The 21,296-nt window shown below is 46.5% G+C and overlaps 1 protein-coding gene across 2 annotated transcripts in view; it reads left to right on the top strand.

Moving 5' to 3' along the window:
* The first annotated feature begins 541 nt into the window (after window positions 1-541).
* The window catches only part of Pi4KIIalpha (phosphatidylinositol 4-kinase II alpha), a 37,489-nt gene continuing 16,734 nt past the window's right edge, over window positions 542-21,296 (top strand). The window contains exons 1-7 of one of the 2 annotated variants that reach the window (XM_077643091.1): window positions 542-975; window positions 1,508-1,705; window positions 1,784-1,876; window positions 1,972-2,125; window positions 12,907-12,962; window positions 13,169-13,259; window positions 19,533-19,666. In XM_077643091.1, the coding sequence (XP_077499217.1) occupies window positions 649-975; window positions 1,508-1,705; window positions 1,784-1,876; window positions 1,972-2,125; window positions 12,907-12,962; window positions 13,169-13,259; window positions 19,533-19,666 (1,053 nt within the window). In that variant the 5' untranslated portion in view covers window positions 542-648. Of the gene's footprint in view, window positions 976-1,507; window positions 1,706-1,783; window positions 1,916-1,971; window positions 2,126-12,906; window positions 12,963-13,168; window positions 13,260-19,532; window positions 19,667-21,296 lie in introns of both variants that reach the window. The other variant, XM_077643086.1, reaches the window with a different exon arrangement.

Genomic DNA, 21,296 nt, shown 5'->3' with positions numbered 1-21,296 from the left:
AATGTTAGTAGATCGAAAAGCTCTCTTGAGACCTCTGGAGCAATGCTTGGATCAAAGCGCGAATGTGGACACAGGCTTGCCTGTACTGAAATGTGAGAGCTGCAGTGATGACCTCAGGAAGGCTTTTGTACACCTCATATGTAAAAAATTCATCAAGCGGCTCTTTTGCAACCATGTGTTAGATGTCACCGACAAAAATGCAGTTTCAAAACTCTACCAAAACAAGCCGCTGTCGCGCAAAGTATTGAAGCTTTGAGGCGCGCTTGCATTATTGACTAAATAAAGAGTGTGGTTTTTGCTTTACTTAATGTATTTTTTCATTTTATCTTCAAAACTTGGCTTACCGCAGTGCCTTTCTATGATGAAGTCGGCAGACCATAGTGTCAGAAGCTAGCGCCATCTTGCAGAAAGCTGGAAAAGCGCAGTGGACCAGGGAGTACAATAGAGGTATGATAGAGGTGCGGCCGACGAACTAAAGGAGGCGCTGACTCTGATAGCGCGCCCAATGTTGCCACAGCACCGGACAAGCGGATGAAGCAGTCACGTGATGTTGACGCCACCCGGTTACTGCTGCTTTTCTGTGACAAACTCTATGGTTGGAGCAGCTGGGCTGGCGCGTCCCGTTTATTTTATATTTTTTTTAAGTCAATGACCAGCGAACAGGGAAAATTGCGCGCCATCAACGCTGGTGATGATCCCGGTCTTTACCAAGATAGCGACGAGCAAAACTTGCCCGACGTGACGTTTTCAGTCGGGACATCGCTTGCGAGCAACGCATCGCGAACGCGAGAAAGTCAGCCTCTTCTTCGTCGAATGGAGCCTGATCTGGGGACCACTGCAGAGACCTTTCCTGATGACCCGCAATTCGCAGCTGTGGTGCGGGAAGCCTTCACTGCGATTGAATCGGGGATTTATCCAGAGCGTATTTACCAGGGATCAAGTGGAAGCTACTTTGTCAAAAACTGTGAGCGCACGGTAAGCCTAAGCGGAACCGCTACTGTTGATATTCGCGCAACTGTGGTTGGCCCTGCTGGGTTTATTGTCAATAACCGTCACCGTATAATGTACTGATGTTACGTATGCGGTAGGGAATATTGACAGGGTGGGCAGGAGCCACCTTTGCTGTTGGCAGTGAGCATGTCGGGTATGCGTCACTATGTGCTGTCACTGATTGTGCCTGAAGGGAGGCACCGGGTGTTTGTTCTGCATGGCGCTTCCTCATATCGCGCAAGCATAGGCGGTAGTGAGCACTTAGACCGAAGGCGTAGGTTTATCTTATTGCATCGTGTTGCGTCAGTAGGACCTCGGCGCTTCGTGTAATCCTTCGATGCCTTCATGTAATGTTGTGGGTGTTTCATTTAACGAACGGTTGTCTTAAAATGCGAGCGCAACTAATTTTGTAGGCACGGTGTGACTGCAGCCTTTAATATTTGTCTCCTTGTGAAATTGTTTACCATGTTATTTGGCATTCTCAAGCTTATGTCTGTGTCACTAACATTTATTTCAGAAAATCGCTGTCTACAAACCAAAGGATGAAGAACCGTATGGCAGGCTGAATCCGAAGTGGACAAAATGGATGCACAAGCTTTGTTGTCCATGCTGCTTTGGTAGGAGCTGCCTAGTGCCTAATCAGGGCTACTTGTCAGAAGCAGGCGCATCACTTGTGGATCAGAAACTGCAGCTAAACATTGTTCCTAAAACTAAGGTGAGCAGTTGATGACCTCTTCGTGGGAGTAGCGTGACTTCATTTACTATACTACCTTGCCTGCTTGTGTTTGCTTAGGTGGTGAAACTTGTTAGTGAAACCTTCAATTACTCAGCCTTGGACCGTGCCAAAGCTCGGACGAAAAAGAATGTGACAGAACGATTCCCAAAGGTTGGCCGGCATTTTCATCGGATTGGCTTGCCTCACAAGGTTGGTAATTGCTTAACTGGATCCCAGCAGGCTGCTACTTGTGATGTGTCTTGCAGGTGGGATCCTTCCAACTGTATGTAGATGGCTACCAAGATGCTGACTACTGGCTGCGGAAGTTTGAATCAGAACCACTTCCCCCCGAGCTTCAGCGCATTTTCCAGTTTCAGTTCGAGCGGCTTGTGGTACTGGACTACATCATACGTAACACTGGTAAGTTTACATAGTTTTGGAATTCCACATGCAGCTCACATTTGTTGCATTCAGCTGTTTGTTGTGCATGTCACCTTTTTAAAAAAGAATAACTAACCTCTCTTCAGGGGCAGGTTTGTGGGTCGCTCTTGTAGGGTTGGTTGTGGGGGGAGTGGCGGTCCCGTTTGAACCATGTATGTTTTGGACTTGTTTTTCTCGGATGAGTGGCTTCAGCATTTCTTGCTTGGGGAGGGGCTGCCACCTCCCCCAAATCTTCCCCTGCGTCTCATTACTTCGATTTATTTGTGTATCTCATTTGTCATGTGAATGAACCACAATCTGCAAAAGTTTTCAGTATTGGTTCATTTGCATGTCGGGCCAGGACAGTATTTTGTCTACGTTTGGGCCACCTTTTTTTATATGTGACTGCCACAGTGATACACCAGCTAACAGTTCCTCTTTTCTGTGAATTGTTCATATCATGAGTTCTGGAAGCCTAATCCAGTGTTGCCCTTCTTTATCCGGAAATCCTTCCGAGTTTGATGGCTAGTTGTCTGGCAGTCAGTCAACAAACTAATGCTGAAGGAATGACAGCTAGCTGCATGCCAGTTTGACAGGCCCAAATGGTTAACTTCAGCCCACACGTGACATACCTATGGTGTCTCAAGTATTGTGTATGTGTAACTTGGCACGTATTAGCCATGGTAGAGAAGGGGCAGGAACATTCTTGACAACACAAAACAAAGTAAACAAAGGTTGATGGGGGAGCCTCATTAACATGCTGAGGCACCCCTTCAACCCGTATTCACTTTATTTTGTGTTGGCCCATATTATGGACTTCATGCTTGTTGTCTTTTCTCCTGGAACAGCGGTTTAAAGAGACAGTGAAACGAGCTAACATGAGCCAATGCAGCACCACTTGCGTTGGTACAGCATGTAAAAGTCTTCGTGTCTCAGTTCTCAGGAGCTACAGTATTTGTTTACCACACGTGCATGACAAGTAGCACACATGAGAAGCTGTTGCATGCAGCTCATCTAAATTGCTTTGGTCCCTCTAGGCCAGAGGTTCTCTATTGGTTTCTGTGGAACCTAGCGGCTCCGCGGGCTGCTTTTATGGTTTTTGCTAGCACTGGCACTGGCCTGTACCCCCTTTCAGGGACACTTTTGGCGGGCGTGTTCGAAGCAGAAACAGGACCTGGTTTGCTAAAACTCCTTTCGGTGTGTTAGTTCTTAGCTCATTCCTCAGTTTCGTGCTGTCGGCATCGGTACCTTCTGCAGCACAGACCTTGGTAGTGTGCCAAGATGCTGCATGCCAGTAATGGCGCCGCGTGTTTGTTTTGATGGGAGTGCTGGCAGCGGAGGCTCACCCGGTGAACTTGGCAGCGAGCCAGGATGAAGCTGCACCAGTGCACATATGTTTGGAATGCCGGCAAGATGGTGTGGAAGGGGCATGGTGCAGAAGAAGATGCGTGTTGGGCTCACTCTCGCGCGTGGTGACTGAAAGTGTGGGTTGCATCGCCGAGCTAGCTGAGCCCAGACAAGACCCAAAAAAAAGCGTACATGTCTCATCGGTCGTTCTTCCATGCAATTCGATGGTGTTGGTGGTACTGGGGCGCAGTTTTGCCGGCAGCGAGCCCATTTCCATCAGAAAGTTGGTATCTGTCAGAAGTACGGAGAAAAAAAACGCCGGCGCCGCACTGTTGCAATACCGGGGAACGTCAGATAGCAGTGACATCTGGACGAGGCGTCGCATCATTTTGTGTGCAGCCCAGCCACTCGAGTGCACGAATGAGGGGGAACGTTTTTCTTGCGACCAGTTTTCTATGTTCTTCTATGCGTTCTTGGCTACGTGGGATGCCGAAGGGGAGGGCTGCAGGTAATTTCGACCACCTTACGTTCTTTAACTTGCACATAGCACAGTACACGGGCCTCTAACATTTTGCCTCCATCGAATTGTGACCACCATGGCTAGGATCGGGCCCACTTTCAGGTCAGCAGCTCAGCACCATAACCACTGAGCCACCGCCACGGCTTTTCTTTTCTTGGGGTAAGAGGTGTGAGCCTGTGTGAGAGATTGACATTGTATAAAAAAAAGTGATTGCTGAAAGCAATAGAACTAACCGATATTTAGAAACGTGAACGAAACAGCAAAAAAAAAAAAGAAAAGCGCAGAAGTCCATTCACAAGCAACACCGATCGATTGTGGTGAGGAGGGGCAGTTCCTTGGCACATATTGAAAACTGTTGGGGTTCCTTGAGGCTAAAAAGTTGAGAACCCCTTGCTCCATGTATTCTTGTGATGGTTCGTGTGACTGTATCAAAGGATTCAATTGCTGGTGGCAGTTGCATGTATTGTCACGAGAGTTTTTGTGTGTTTTCATGTTGTGAATGGGCATCTGTTTTGAGATGATGTGTGCGTTCTTTGTGGAGCTGCTGTGATCTTTAACATGCTGTGAATTTGCTGCCCCATTTTCCAGCTGCCTACAGAAGCTTTTTGTCACTAAAGTCACGAGTAACCAACCAGAATTCCCTTGATGACTGGACCATAGCTTTGCTTTATTTTCATGCCAGGAAAATTGCCAGATGGTGACACAGTACTGTACTTATTGTAGTTTTGCATGAGGCTGAAAAAAATGCATAACACAGCCACTTTGATGCAAAAGCAAATTCTTGAGAGACCATGATAATTTCTTTATATTGTAGTGTATGGAAGTGTGAGGTGACCTTTCATGTTGGTAACAGCACGAAGACGGGACGACAGAAAAAATACAACACAAGTGCTGACTGACAGCTGGCATTTTTATTTCGGAAGGACATGTATATATACCGCATTTCCGCAAACAGATCCAAGGCACACAACACTGAATGGTAAAATGAAAGGCGCGTGTCTATGATGTCTTCCTATGATCTTCCTGGGTTTTTCAGCGAATGTGCGGTCACTTTATTTCATACCATCATAGCGAGGCACATGCCTTTCATTTCACTATTTAGTGTTGTGCACCTTGAATCTGTTCATGTTCATGTTTGCGACGATGTGGCATATATGCATGTTCTTCCGAAATAAAAATGCCAGTTGTCAGTCAGCGCTTGTGTTGTTTTTTTTTTTTCCGTCATTCAGTTTTCACGCTGTTACCAACATGGTCGTGAACCTACAAGCCCAACCAACCACTCTTATGAGGTGACTTTCATCGGTTTTTTGTGTGTTTGGGAATGGGATATATCTGAAGCACTGCACAAAAAGTTACCTCCTTCGTTGCTCAAAGGGACAGCAAAGCAACATAGTGCATGAGTGCTGTGCGACGATGTGAGCACTCATTGAAGAAAGCAAATTAGTTGAAAATAGTACATAACAGCATCCTTAATAGACCGTGTCAACTTCTGGGTGAACATTGCGAAACATTTAGTATGTTGATGTTAAAGAGCATTTGACAGTCCATTGGGAGCCAAAATTTATCATTCACCCTCCTTTCCTTCTGTCCACTCTCCCCATCCAGTGAAGTGGCATAATACTTTTGGTTTTTTGTTTCTCTAGGCAGTCTGCTGGTGTTGCATGGCTGCACTTGAGCTGCGCATTGCAGTTACCGTATTTATTCGAATCTAGGCCAACTCCCGAAATTCATAAAGTCAGAAAATAAAGTTTACTGCTGAATGAAAAAAGGCATTGACTAGGACTAGAACATGCATTTTATAAATGCTTGCGACGCTCGTCATAGCACGTCAAATGCTCACTCATCGTCTTCATCGACATTGCTGTCCTTTTTGTCGCTAGTTTCCTCCCACAGCGCACTGTCTTTGCTTCCGTCCAGCGCGTTCAAAACGCTGCACTTGCGGAAGGCCCAGACAATTTCCTCTCATGCCGTGGCAACGCATTTCGCCACTTGGCTAAGCGAAGCACGCTTGATGTGCCCGGTCGGTGTGACCTGGTGGTCCTGAAGCATCAGCCAGTCGTTGGTAGTGCTTCAGCAGCCTATCCTTAAAGGGCTTGTTTATTGCAATGTCGAGCGGTTGTAGCTGTCAATCCTGCGGGTATCACCACAATGTCCGTACCGCCTTTCGAAAGCACTGACTTTACGGCATCTGTCAAGTGGCCGCAGTAGGAGTCGAAAACTAGGATTGACTCTGAACAACAGGGCTCCGGCACGACGTTGCCAATCGGTCTTCACCCTATCTTCGACTACGGCACCGCTCATTCATCCATTCTCTTGTGCGTGCACAACGACGTTTTTTCGGAAAGCCTTTCCGGATGGAAGCGTTTTCCGTGTAAGAATGAGGTAGGGCAGTAGTTTTCACCCATCGGCGATGCAACATAACATCACAGTAAGACGTTGCTTCTCATACCGAGTAGTTCTTACTTTCACCTGTTTTGTGCCCTTCTCATTGACTATGTGCGCTACAGGCATGTCGAAATACACTGGGATCTGATCGGTGTTACCGATTTGGCCCAGACTGTACTGCTTCTCCAGCCGCTTCTTGATGACAAAGCGCTGAAATGCCACCAGCTTCTCCTCAAAATCAGGTGGTAGGTTTTCGTATATTAAAGGTCGCCGTCGCAGGCTGAACCTGTAGCGCTTCATGAAATGTGTGACCTAGCCCCTGCTGGCTTTAAATTGGGTCCGTGGGACGCCTCTAACATTAGCGACCTCCCTTCGCATCGCACCTTCCCTTTACTTCCTGATAAAGTTGGTGACATCCTTTTCCACCTTGTGGTGTCGCCCGCTCTTGGGTCCAGTGAAGGCCATTCGCTTCGCAGCGCAGTTGAAGAGCTTGTTCCACTGCTTCCGCCATCGGCGCACGTTCTTCTCGTCCACACCGAAGCCGCGCTTGGCTTGTATGTTTGAAGTACTTTCCGCCGCCAAAACTACTTTCTGCTTAAAGGCCGCGATGTAATGGCATCGCTTGGTGGGCCCCATTGCGCCGCAAACACAGACGTTTCTTGAAGTCACATGGCGACGACCACAAATAAGTACGGGATGGCGAGACCTTTGTTCAAAACGTTCGAACAAGCCAGCGCCAACAAGCAAAATGGAGCCTGCAGACCTGCAAGCTGTGGCCGTGAGATGGTATTCAGTCGAGCCCACATATAACGGCCCCACTTAAGACGAACTTTCACTTATGATGAACGAGACGTGCGCGACTGTAAATATATACATTGTTTCAGTGGCACAAAATCACACGTATAATGAACGTCATTAAGCCCTGGTGATCGATTACAGCGAACGGACGGCGTAAACCCGGCGGCGCAATACGAGATAACCTGCCTCCGACCCCTTTGTGCGCCCGGCGCGCGGCATGTTTGCCCGAGACATCACAGGATAACTGCCCGCCCCGTTTCGCGCCGCGCTCAAGCAAGCTATCCTTCCCCGCCGACGCGTCTTCCAACATCGCCCTCTCGCCCCTCCTCGCAAATTCGCTCCCCTCTCCTTACTCTCTTGCAAATCCGCACGTGGCCTCCGCGATCAACCGCTCAGCCGCCGTGCTGATCGCGGAGGCCACGCTTCGTGAAGCCGGCCTTCTGTGGGAGCCAAGAGGTGGCTGCACCGACGCTCACGAACGCCCCTCATTGGTCTCTCTGCTGGCGCTGTGCGTCCATATCTTTAGCTTGATTGGCTTGATTGCCGCGTGTGCACATTGCACGTCTATCCCATCGCGCGCTTTTGTCACTCTTGTTGCGGTGTGGACGTTTCGATGGCTTCGTTCAAATCTCGGGCACTGGTTGTAATTCGGATTAGCGGACAGGAACACCATGCCCATTGCCTTTGTATTCAGCGGTAGAGATGACGAAAGCGGCCTGGGTGGAGGTGACGGCCACTGGCGAGCGTAACTGCTTCCGCAAGGCCGGCTTCGTCGACACAGTGTCTGATGCCAAGCCTGATGCTTCGGAAGATGACCAGCCCGGCGGCGATTTGTGGCAGTGCATCGTCGACTCCGACATGGGGGGTCATGACATTGGTTGGAATGATTTTATTTTTGTCAATGTCGACACCGACACCGCGGAACCCTGCACGGACGAGGGCATCGTTTCTGAAGTGTGGGGCAAGAGTTACGCGGAGGAACCAAATGAGGATGAAACTTAGGAGCCAGCACCCATAAGCGCGCCTGTAGCAATGAGCTACATAGAGAGCCTCAGATAGCTTGTTTATGCCAAATTCCTTGGCAATAGCACGCTTCTGCTTTAAATAAACTGGAAACCTCCCTCTTTGGATCTGCGCTGTAGAAACAGACGTCCATCACGGACTTTTTGACAAAGAAAAAATTTTGTGTTTTGACAACCAACTGTCTTTAAAGCTGTGGTCCACTTACTACGAACTTCGGGATATAACGAATGGACGCCGCGTGGTGCTCATGTTCTTTATAAGTGGGCTTGACTGTACATGTCTAGTGGTTGTGGGCAAACCGCATCCTTGAATCTAAGTTGACTCCCAGCTTTCATAAACGATTTTTAAAAAGTACCGGCCTAGATTCGAGTAAATACGGTAAACCCCATTGTAGCTGTCACAGACAATTGGGATTGAGAGACATTTTCAGACACTTGGTTGGCAAGGCAGAACTAGTTGGTGAAGATTCATTATAGTGGTAGAGCACAGTGCAGACTGGACAAAACATGACAGATGGAGGAAAGTTGTGGACAACTCTGTGGAATTATGGAATTGATCCTCTTGGTATGTTAACATTGTCCTTGCAGCAAAAGGTGCATTATGGCTGAGAAAATTGAATTTAAAACTATTCCACTTCTCGTGACACTGAGGACTGGTTGCTGCCGCCAGTTCATTAGCATTTTTGTTTTTGCACAAAGTCTGAACACCTCCTTTTCTAGCTTTCGCATAATTCAGTCAGCATTTTCATGTACTTGAAAGCTGAAAGGATTTCACAACACATCCGGTCCATTGACGGCTGTGGCGAAAGTAGGCAAAATCTCTTCCTGGTCTTTTTTTGGATGGTGCGCCCCCTTGCACCTATGCACTGCAGGACTGTAGGAGTGTTTGTTTTTCATGCTGCGTTCCCCAGAGCCCGCTCATATGTAAGCACATTGTTATAGTTCTCAGGTACTTTGCCCTTAGGCACTGTGAAGAAGCTGGTGGTTCTTCCCAGTGCCTAAGGAAGAAGCCATATGTTAGTGCAGGACTTTCTTTTTTATTTTTTGTACTTAGGCACTGCAGAAGAGCCACCGCGTGGGGTGGCTGCTGCTGCATTCCAGCTGTTTGTGTTGCGCCTTCCCCAAGGCTTAACCCACTTGTATGTTTGCACATGTGTGATTGCTCGGTAAATGTAATATACGACCAGAATTCAGCAAAATTTGAAACCCAGTAGTAGCCAGGAAATCGTATCAACTGGGAAAAGAATTGTGTAACTCTGTGGGACGATTTTAATGCCCGCGATTTTGAACATCTGATCCAGAAATGTATCAGCGAGGTTTTACTGTAAATGTATGAAAGCTTGCCAACATGTGCAGTGGAAGGTGTGAACTGTTCTCAGGAACTTCATGGGTCAAGCAGTCCAAAAGTAAACGGCTACTTTTGTTGATAAACTTATGCAACAGTTTATAGCTTTCTTTTGTGAAATCCTTAGTCACTGATTACCAATATTAAAGCAAGGGAGCATCAGCAAATAATGAAAATGCAGAATCTGCTTATAAGAGACCTCTCATGTAACAGACAAAATCTCCTCTTCAGTATATGTCTGTTTTAAAAAGGTATTCTAATTTCGTTTTACTGTATTTGCTATGTGACATGCATGTGATGCCCGAGTGTATCTGACAATTGGCGATTTCCAAACCTACACACACAAATGTGTTTCATGAAGAGGATGCCAGGTTTAAGAATTCAAAGCAAAGAGCAAGCCAACTTCTGAATGTGATTCTGCATTATTTGTTGCATGTAGACGCAAAGTACCATATATGTACTTGTACTGAGAACTCAACTTTGCAACCAGTATTTAGAAAAAAAGTCAAAGGAATAATCTTATGTGTGCATTATTGTGCCTGCATCGTATGTACCACTGGGAGCGATCAGACCATAACTGCCTGCGAGACTGTACTGCCACGGACGCGTGTCCTGCACACCCGTACTTCGCCTGAAACTGCAAACACACAATGCCTCAGGCCTGTTAGCTCGTCATGTGCACTCGGTGTTCGCACCAGAAAGAGCTAAATTTCAGACATAACTTCACCAGCGAAAGCACGAGACACCAGGAGAGAAAGAACACAGGACAACGCTGACGAGCGCTGTCCTGTGTTTTTTCTCCTGGTGTCTCGTGCTTTCGCTGGTGAAGTTACGTCTAAAATACACCAACTGGCTGACGTGGTTACCTGTTACAACTAAATTTTATGCTGCGCAAAAGCTAGAATGCGTGCACCCATACTAGCGGTGCATTTCCTTACGACAGCATGTCTCCTTGCAGTGACGTGCTGCTCACCAGGTTTGGGCGCCAGCGGAATACCCGCTGTAGCACGCTGTTCGCCCAGTGTCGCTAAGCCTAGCAGGCTTCGCATTGAAGCCACAGCGAGGGTGCTTTTAGTCTAGTCGCAGTTTATCATAAAAGGTCTAACCTGTTTGCCAGCTTACTATCACACAATAACTTCACAATAAAATGAACATATACAGCAGAAGTCCGCTATAGTAAACTCAGATATGGTAAAGTAAACAGTGGTCCCATTTTGCCTCCCATAGATGAGTTTTTTTTTTTGAAAAAAAAAACAGCCATAGTAAAGAGTGTCTGGCCGCGGAATTGTACTGGTGAATAAGCAAAGCAGAAATTCGGAGATAAATGCATACGAAAAATGATAAAACACTGCTTTTTTTTAAGATAGCTTCACCACCAAGCTCGGAAGCTGTGTGGAGAAGAAAACTTCTGAAAATCCTTGGGGCCGTCAGGCAAAGTGCACAGCGTGCACAAAAAAAAAGTAAAGCAGGCTATGAACACAGGAAGGAGGAGGCGCGGGTCGCTGAGAAAGGCAAGACATTAAAAATGCAGTGAAGAGTAGAGAAGGGAAGAAAGGGGCAAACTTTCGCAGCATGGCAGCGCTAAGCACAGGGAAGCGGTGGCAAGAAACTGAGGCGCGGCGGCACTGCATGAGTGGTCTCGTTGCACCTCGACTGTGTCGCACGTTTAACTATTACCTCTTAAAGGGTCCTTGAAAAGGGCATCTGAGTTTGCTTACAATAACCTTGCATTATGTACAGTACAGGCCACCTAGTGTTTATGCCATGTACAGTACTTCAAAACTGAACCGATGATTTTTTTTTTTTAATTCGTGCCTTGCGGTGAACTGCGGTGCCTAGCGTTCTCCCGAAATCCGCGCTTGTTACATCAGCAGCGAAGGGCTATCATTGGTTCGCCGTGACGCACCTCCCATGGCCGCGGCCAGAAGATCCGCCCCCTCCTTCCTCTTCTCGCGCGTGTTGGAAGCCCGCGGAAATACCGAGGGGGTGGGGCCGGCGCAGGAGTGCTGACATTTCAGCATGCAAAAAGTGACGAGAGGAAAGAGAAAGGCGCAGTGATGCATAAATTCAAATTTTGCCTACAGATAACTCAGCCTCCACAAAACGCATTAAAAAAAATTCTTGCTGGAGGATGTTTGTGCAGCGCCGTCGTTTAGCATCGCAGGCATACCGTAACTTTATTCAGAGCCCCTTTAATGGATACTGAGGCTGCAGAAAATGACACCGTGTGCATCCAAAGCTTTTTTTTTTCACATGAAATCGCACTCACATTATATTCGTAGCCGCATTGTATTTGTGCAAATTTGGTACTTCATCAAGACGTAAACAAAATCGAAAGCGTGATAACATTAAATGTGATTACTGAAAACAAATAATTATCACATAAAGGGACACTGGGAGCGGATAAAAGGCTCTAGTGAGTGTTTTTTTTTTATAAACCAACACTGTGTATAGTAAGTGGCCAGTTAATTACCAGAGCATCCTCGTGGCCATACCATCACCAACAGGTGACATAGTAAAGACCTTGATGTAGTAAAGATTTCTTCTGGTCTGTGTCACATTACTATAGAGGGGTTCACCGCCGCGGTGGCTCGGTGGTTATGGCGCTCGGCTGCTGACCCAAAACACGTGGGTACGATCCCGGCCGCGGCGGTCGAGTTTCGATGGAGGCGACATTCTAGAGGTCTGTATACTGTGTGATGTCAGTGCACGTTAACCCCAGGTGGTCGAAATTTCCAGAGCCCTTCACTACGGCGTCTCTCATAGCCTGAGTCGCTTCGGGACGTTAAACCCCCATAAACCAAACCATACCTATAAAGGGGTTTTGCTGTAATTGATTTCTGCCAGGCTGGCAGTGGAGCGCATGGGTCATGCGCGTCTTCAGGTCGCATGTGTGGAGTGCCACTCCGAACTGTCAGCTAAGGCATCATTACTGTCAGTCAAGCACCGGTCCTTTGGAGGATCTCAATAACTTAGAACCATGTGATGTTGGGAGCAAACTGATCTAGCAAGCCGTTTTACTCCGTGCGCTTAGTTCACGCCAGTCGTCAGCTACATGCCTATCCATACTTTCGATGCACTATGTATTGAAGGATTCACTGGGGCTGCGCTAATTCATCATGAAATGTGTGTTGCAGCATAAAAGGGGAATGCGTAATTGGGGCACCACTGTAATCGTAAAAATTAAGTGGAAAAGTGCCGGTCCCGTGTAAGGGCTGCACCACTTCACCCTTTAGTGGTGTAGTATGGTGACTGCCCCTGAGCCTTTGCACCCGATTTTTTGTTGGTATGAGGCCTGTTATATTTTTTTGAGGTGGTGTTGGTGAAAGGCACAAAATTGAGCTTCGTGCTTGTTGCTTCGCAGATCGTGGGAATGACAACTGGCTCATCAAGTGCACCCGGCCTGACAAGGAGCCTCAGGTAAGTGGCGGCAGCCTGCCTCACAGCAAATGCTGAGCAGTTATAATGTGCTAAGCTATCGAATAGAAAGCAAAGATAAAAATGTTTGTGCTGCTCGCGGACCCAGGAAGCAGGTGCTGAAGGAGCTGAGGTATGCGCTGCTGGGAACCTCATTTGGCCGCATTGATGTTGGCTTGTTCCCTCAAGGCTGGCCATGTTTCTTGCAGAGCTGGAGTCCTCGCACACCAGAGATCAAGATAGCTGCTATCGACAATGGGCTTGCCTTCCCTTTCAAGCATCCAGACTCCTGGAGGGCATGTAAGGCTATATCTATGGCACACGGTGCAGACAAGCTCTGCTGTTGCACGAGCTCCTTTGAATAGTAGTTATCTGTCATTTTTTTTTCCTCTTTTATTGAGATAAATGAAGATTGACTATGTTTTAATTGACGTATGGTTAAATATTTTGTTCCTAACTGGCAGTTCTCGAGCAATACCTAAATCTTGTTCTTCCAAAGATGCGTTGCGTAAGGTGGATTCACACGACGGACCATTGGCTCGCGGACCAGGTGTCGTGTGACGTCCGCTTCATAAGGGCTGCACCTGGCCTGTGATTGTGTGAGCATTCCTAATCCACCGGCAAAGGCGAAGATCAGTGGAGGTGGTGATAATCTGATCAGACATGGGCATAGCTTCTCTCCCTATGCAACCCATGCGCGGACCTCGCAGAGTGGAAGTGGGACATCACTTGATGCCTGGTTCGCGTTTAACACGTCTGTGCCCGCACAAGCACCGTACTGACGTGCATGGCATTAATATTTTATTTATTATTTATTACAATACCTTCGAGGACTCAGGGGGCATTACTGAAGTTCATAGAAAAAAATGTCATAATACAGCAAAATGAAAATGTAATACAGCAACAAAAAAGCGTAGGTCTATACAAAATTCAAGATTAGATAACGTAACAAGGCTGATAGTCAAATGCATAGTTTTCAGTGGCTGTTTTAAATAAACACGTGTCAGAGATGTCGGTAACCAGGATGGTTCCATTTGCTGGCCGTCTTTGAAATAAAGGAGTTAAAATATGCATTGGTCTTGCAGTATGGAATGCATTATAGCGATGATCTGTGTGAGGGGATAAAAATTGTTTTACTCATTTGCGTAATTCAATTACCAGCTAGTGTGCTGGTCAGTCGTATCCTTTGGGTAAGCTGCTGCAACTTTTTTTTGGTTTGCAGTTTTCTGGCATGCAAGCTGATAGCTGTGGCAGTAGCCAAACGCAGGTCTTGTAATGAAGAAATTTATTTATTTATTTACTTATTTATTCAAATAGCCGCCGCGGTGGCTGAGTGGTTATGGCGCTCGGCTGCTGGCCCGAAAGACGCGGGTTCAATCGCGGCCGCGGTGGTCGAATTTCAGTGGAGGCGAAATTCTAGAGGCCCGTGTACTGTGCGATGTCAGTGCATGTTCAAGAACCCCAGGTGGTCGAAATTCCCGGAGCCTTTCACTACGGCGTCTCCATAGCCTTAGTCGCTTTGGGACGTTAAGCCCCAATAAACTAAACTAAACCATTTATTCAAATACCCTTAGGTCTCACGGGGGGCATTGCATAGGGGAGGGACATAAAGCAGAACATGAGTCTTTCACACACGCACAAAAAAAAAAAAGCACTGTAGATGGTCAATGCGACACTCGTGTACAAGTGAAGAAACATTACAAAGTAAATGTTCTTATTGTAAAGAAGGCTGGCATACGGGCAAGCCGCATGGCCATTGCCTAGTGCATGCTCCCGGCTGGACTAGCTGATCTCGGACTGCTGTTGGCCCTGCTTTCATTTCGAAGCTTCTCCAAATAAACCCCGCCTTACATTTGGTGGAGGTGCTGGGTCCCATCCTCTCACCCTGGAACTCGGTAGCCACATGCTACCCCCTCCTGCGATGGCTGCGGACACCAAGCCATACAAATGGGCTTGGCCATCCTCTGTGCTGGTTCTCTCCGCCAGTGCGACCCCCGCCATCTTTAGCGAGCGGCACTGATGGCCATGATGTTGAGTATTGGCTCATATCCTACGAGCAGGTGAGCGCATACAACAAATAGGACGCCAAACCCAAACTGAACAATGTGATTTTCTGACGGCCATAACGAAACTGTGGTATCGGAACCGTGAGGCGGGCGATACATCGTTGTCCGTTTTCAAAATGAGCTTCTCGGAAGTCTTCAGCTATCTGGCTGTCAGAGTACTCTGTGCTGAATACAGCACTTGCATGCGCTGTCTCAGCAGGTTGGCGAGAACTTTATGAGTTAAATCGAGGATATCGTCGACCTCTGCGAGTGAGCGCACAGATGTCGGAAGCCGATAAGATCAGGCACATTCTAAAGGGCATTGATAATAACTCATTTCAGGCGTTGTTAGCGCTAGACCTGTGCACTGTAGCAGAAGTCTTCACTCTATGTTAGAGCTTCGACGAACTACGCATGCAGAGGGTTCCAACTCTCAAACACACCACGCACATCAAGTTGGTTACTGGCCTGACAACTGCAGGCGACCAGTCATTGCTCCTGCTGCACATCAAGAGCTTCATCCGTGAAAAAATTGCTCGACAGCTCTCACTTATTTCATGCCCTCAAGCCTCAACAGCCATCACCACACCTGGCTCCGAACCTTTGCCATATTACTCAAGAACAGGTCGCTGAGGCTCTTCCACAAGCCCCTCAGCACACACTTCTCATGGTCGCAGACATATGCGGACGTTGTTGTAAGACCTCGACCACCTACCTGTGCGCCACCTCCTGGTCCCATTCGAGTGCCCGCAGCTTTTATTTGACCAGCTGCTCAACTGGGAAACTCCTGGCACACAACTGACAGTCGCCCAATCTGCTACTTCTGCGGCTTGCCATTCACCTCCTCCTCGTCGGCGCTCTCTCTCTCTAATGAATGGTGGTGGTCGGGGGCCATGGTCAGGCTCCAGCAGACGGGCTCCCCACCATTTGGGGGGCTCGGGACCTTCTTGTGAATAAGACTGTGAAACACGTTTGACATTTTAAGAACCGTCTGCACACACTATCATATGAGCACCACTACTTCCAAAAAAAAACTGATGGTTCCTGAAAAGGGGCCGCGCTGAAGAAAGCTTCACCAAAACCCAACCCAACTGACCGCTTTTTGTAGTGAGAGCTACACTGGGCTACCAGTCAAGCATTTCGCGGTGTCCGGGAGAGGCCAGTTTTGCCCATGCGCCATTACCATGACAACCGAAGAGGAGCAAAGTGCGGCGTGCGCTTTGCCGCGGCTGCGCGCCCGCTCCACCGTCAAAGCCGAGCGTGTCGTCACGCGGATGAGCAGTTGTGCGCATGCACCGATGCCACAGTAACCAGAGAGACCCCACAGCTGCGCTGCATTCTTCATCGCCGCATGCCGCTCTATCACCCGAACCCCGCGTCGCATGCGCAGGATTGCGTATAAAAGGCGGAGATGTAGTGGGCGGCTGTATCACAACGTTTGACATGTATGCAGAGAAGAGCCTAGCCGCTGCTAAACGGCGGTATAGACAAGAGAAGATTACCCGATAGCTGATGCACTTTTCCTGACCTCAATATATTCCATTTCATGGTCCCTTTAACATCCCGAGGCGACACATGGCTGTGAGGGATGCTGTATGAAGGGCTGCAGATTAATTTAGACCACCTGGGGTTGCGTAATAAGTGGTGACACTACCCAGCACACAGGCATTTTTGTGTTTTGCCTCCATGGAAATACAACTGCTGTGGCCAGTACCGAACCTGTAACCTTGGGATCAGCAGCCAAAGCCATTGAGCCTACGTGGCGGGTGCAGATATGTTTTCGTTGGTTTAACCTCACACCCACTGCATGCATTATAAATTTTGACACTGGGAGTACAACTGAAGTGGACAGATTTCTGTCTTGTTAAGATGTGGCATGGCTACTGAATGCGTTTACTACACATAGCGCAAAGAAATCCACTTAAATACTGTGCATTCGTATGAAGGTTGTTTCCTTAACAGCATTTCTTTGCAGAATGCGTGTAATTTGCTGTGCAAATGCTTCCACTGTTCTCTGGTCACTCAGAGCAAAAAAAAAAAGGATAGGAACACTGAATACAAACATTTTACTTCGAAACTTGTAGTGCAGCTTCAGAAGCTGCATGGTTGTTGCAGTGCTGCGAGAGCATGGCTGGTAGTGACATTGGCAGGCAACTGCAGTGATCAAGTCTTGTTGTTAAACTAATCTCAGAAAAAATCTCAGAAAGTTCTTGCTCTTTGAAACAGTAACACTGCAGTAGGAAGTCTGCAAACGCAACAGAAAGCTGATTACCCGGCAACCACACTAATCGCACTCCACCTGCTCGCCTGCTACATACTCGCATCAGGAGTTTCAATCGGGAAGATTTTTAAATGCAGTTTTCTTGATGAAAAATGTCAACGTAGCCAGAAAGACCCAGAGAATGAGTAATATGATGGAGTCCCTTCAACGTGGCAGTCTTACCTGGCATTGTGGCATTGTTTTCTAGTAATGAGATTCTTGTGCTTGACAGCCTGTAATATGGGCCAGCTCAGTGACATTTGCTGCTGCCAGTTGTCAAACTGCACAAAACATGCTACCTTGCATAATGCGGACACAAGGCCTTAACTAAGCACATGCATATGGTTGTGCAAGCATATGAAGTAGCATGAAAAAATTCACAATGAAGTGCCGAAGCCAGACGAACCTTCTTTGAGTGGTCTTTGAAAAACAACTGTGCACTTAACAGACGAAGACAGGAGGAGAACATACATGGCACACAAGGCAAAACTTCAAACTTTAATATTAAACGTGACCTGAATACATGCGTGCTTTTATAAGTGCAGTGCAACAGATGAGGGCGAAAAGAAAAATGGGCGTGTCTAGACGAATTTAACAAGCAACAAAACTGGCTGAAGTTGTGCACCATGTCTAGAGGCAACCTTTTCAAATTGTGTGAAAGCCTATGTATAGCCTGCACAGCCTTAAAGGCCATACTTCACGCGGAGAGGTGTTTTGATCTTTTGAATTAGTCTTTCACTTGATCAACTGTGCTGGGTGGCCTGCGTCAAGCTGACACTGAAAGCTCACTCCCATCTTGTGCGGGCATGACTTCTCCAAAGCTGACTGCATACACAAAGAAACAGTGCCACATTTTACCAGCTTAGAGTGGGAGCTATCATAGGGCGACAGGGACTTTTTCGAACAAGAATAATACATCCAGCAGACATGCGTGTTCGAAAAGAAAAGCTGTAAATCAGGAAACTGAAGGTTCTCCTGGCTTGAAGAGCCTTGACAATGGTGTACAGCTTGTCTTTTCAGCACCATTTTAATTGTCTTGTGTTTGCCCGGTGGCATCCAAAGAACGGGTAAGAAAGGTATGTAACATCAAGCATGAAACTAAATTCACAGAATGCACATGCAATGTGGTATATGAGATTCCGTTGACGTGCGGGAGAGTATATGTGGGGAAAATGGGGGGGTGTTTCAGTGAACATGCTAGAGAGCATGCTTTGACCCTCAAGAACAGTTCATGTGGCAACTTACCGTCACATTGTCGGCTGTGTAAGGAATGTAGACCGAAACTTCACGAAACTAGATTTTTAGCTAGGGCTTATGATAAGACTGAAGGAGAGGTAACCGAAGCCTTTTTAATTTTTCACTGAAAGGACCACTGTGTTAGCACGCCATCCATTTTGCTCTCAGCAAAGGAGCTATCCTTTTTGAATGGTTGCATCTAGTATGTTCGAACTCTCCTTTAAATTTTGGGTTTTTTATGGTGTTTTAAATGCCTTTTTTTCTTCTGCTGCCCTAAACACGGCCTCCATTATCTTGACATCTTTTGTGTGTTGTTGATTTAGCAGTCATTTTTATCATCTGGTTTTATCTCTTGCAGTCTTCTGATTTGTTCATGTGGTATTGCGGACCTTACGGTGTGGGAAGGCAATCTGTGTCTGAGTGCTTCATTTTTCTTTTCTACTGTCCTTTTCACTTCAGCCATTTTTGTTGCTTGTTAGGTTGCTTACACACCTCCCTTTTTTTTTCGCCCTTTCTTTATTTGTGCGCCCCCGCCTGTTTCACTGCACTTATAAAAGCACACCTGTATTCGGGTCACTTTATTAATGTTTTGAAGTTGCGCCTTGTGTGTTGTGTATGTTCCTCCTCTGTCTTCGTCCGTTAAGTGCACTGTTGTTTTTCAAAGATCATGAACCGACTAGCTCGTCAAAAAGTGTTGCTTGAATGGTCTTGCCTCTGTGTGTTTTTCATTTGTAGCTTATGTAGAGGGCCAAATTTTTTGCAGCAATTACAATTTGGTAAAATAAGGTATGAAGTAAGTGTTTTAAAGAAACAAGAAACAACGGCATGATTGAAAAGGTTACCTGTATTCTATGCTGGGTGCTTCTTTGTAAGTGCAGCTGGCCGCTGTTCACTTCAGTGGTAGTTAAAACTGCTCATTTTAGCGAGGGTGTTAGATGCTTTTGTGTACTGGCATGAGCCTGACGAGCTTCTGACATTACCTTTTGAGGCTGTAATATTATGGTGTATAAATGCTGAACTGCTCTCCTGCAGATCCTTACCACTGGGCATGGCTACCAATGGCGAAAGTGCCTTTCTCGACAGAAACACGTGACCTTGTTCTGCCACAGCTCTCGGACATGAACTTTGTGCAAGAAATGTGTGATGAACTTCATGCTTTGTTTAAGGCAAGTCTTGTTCATGTACGTTTCCAGTGTACTGAGTAAATTTTAAGTTGCTTGTTTCTTCTCAAACCTTGTTTATAATCTGCTGGCAGAATGAGTCTTGTGAGCAATCCTTGTGCAGCATTTAGTGTTCAAGAGTGCTTATAATACTTAATAATTCTGTAATACTTCTTGGGTGCTCTGTTTGCAACATAAGTAGGGGCTGGACTTCTCGGTTTCAGCCGAAAAAGGTCGGTATTTTTTGTCATGCAGGGCATAGCTTGTTGGCTGTTGAGTACGATTTACACTCGGGCAAGGTTGAAAGTTAACTATGTAGGGAAGCCAGGGGTGTGATGAGCATTGTTGAATAAGCCGCGAAGTTGTATGATTTGAGATATTTTTCCGGTTGTTTACACTGCTGTGCAGACCGGGAAGCACCGTCTTCTTGCCACCTGCTTGCTAAGCACTGTTTGTTCATTCTTATCCCTCACATAGAGCAGTTAATCCGTTAAGTACGTTTATCAATTGTGTCTGGAGCATTGACACGAAACCCTGCATGGTCATCCTGAGAAGTATCATTTTCGGTCTATCGCGACGATTGAGCCGCAGTTACATTGCTATCAACACGCAGACCACCTGATGCTCCACCGTCTCGTTCAACCAAACGCGACAACTAAAGAAAACTTTTGAACATAATTTTTAGAAGTCAGTTCCACTCGTTTTCTTGACTGCCAGCTTTCTCATTATACTTGCATTTCTTTTTTATTTACGAAAGCAATTTCTCCTACAAGCACGCTGCCAAGTGCAAAATTACTGGTAAATTATGTTTAATACTGGCAAACGAACTGTTCACGCTGACGAAAATTTTGAGATAGGTTCTAAGGGACTTTTGACCACATGGAATTGTCATATTAAATCACCCAAAAAAGTCAGTAATTCATTCGTTTAAAATTATATTCGCCGAAAAAAAAAACGGAATTTGCATTCTGAAATAAGGACTGAAAAATAGTCAGCCGAATTTTCGAAAAACAAAAAATTCCAAGCCCTAAAATTAAGCTTTGCTTTCATGCACATTGGACTCTAAATAATTCAAACAAAACTGGGTTAAGCAAAACTATAATGAAAATGAAACTACAATCAGCTGTGATGCTTGGGAAGATGAGATCTAGCTGATAATTGCAGTACCACACTTCATGCTGGTAAACAAAGCTGATGTGGAATACAGAAACTCTGTACTGTAACAAACACTGGGCATACTGAGACAGCACAAAAGGCTCTGTTGTCTGACAAGATGACTGTCGCTCACATGCTCTCTTCGTTCTAGTAATCTGCTTGCCTAGTAGTAGTAGTAGTAGTAATCTGCTTGCTCAAAGCAGCGACATGACACTGGTAGCTAACAGGAGGTCAAGGGGTAAAATAATGTGCACTGTTGGGGCTGAAATGCATACACTATCATAAAGCTGGCAACACGGTGGATTACAGCCTTTTGTGGCAGTTTCATGCGAACCACATGGACAGTCACAGTTGGATGTGTGGATCTTTGTTCCTGGGGTACAGCTTCCTATACATTGAATTACCTTGTATGAGCTGAAGTAATGGTGCCGTGACTCGTAGGAGATCCTTCTACAGCTTCTTCAGCCTACTGGATGCATCT

The sequence above is a fragment of the Amblyomma americanum genome, chromosome 1 (assembly GCF_052857255.1).
Source record: "Amblyomma americanum isolate KBUSLIRL-KWMA chromosome 1, ASM5285725v1, whole genome shotgun sequence".
Taxonomy (NCBI): domain Eukaryota; kingdom Metazoa; phylum Arthropoda; class Arachnida; order Ixodida; family Ixodidae; genus Amblyomma; species Amblyomma americanum.
This window is presented reverse-complemented; position numbering and strand designations above follow the sequence as displayed.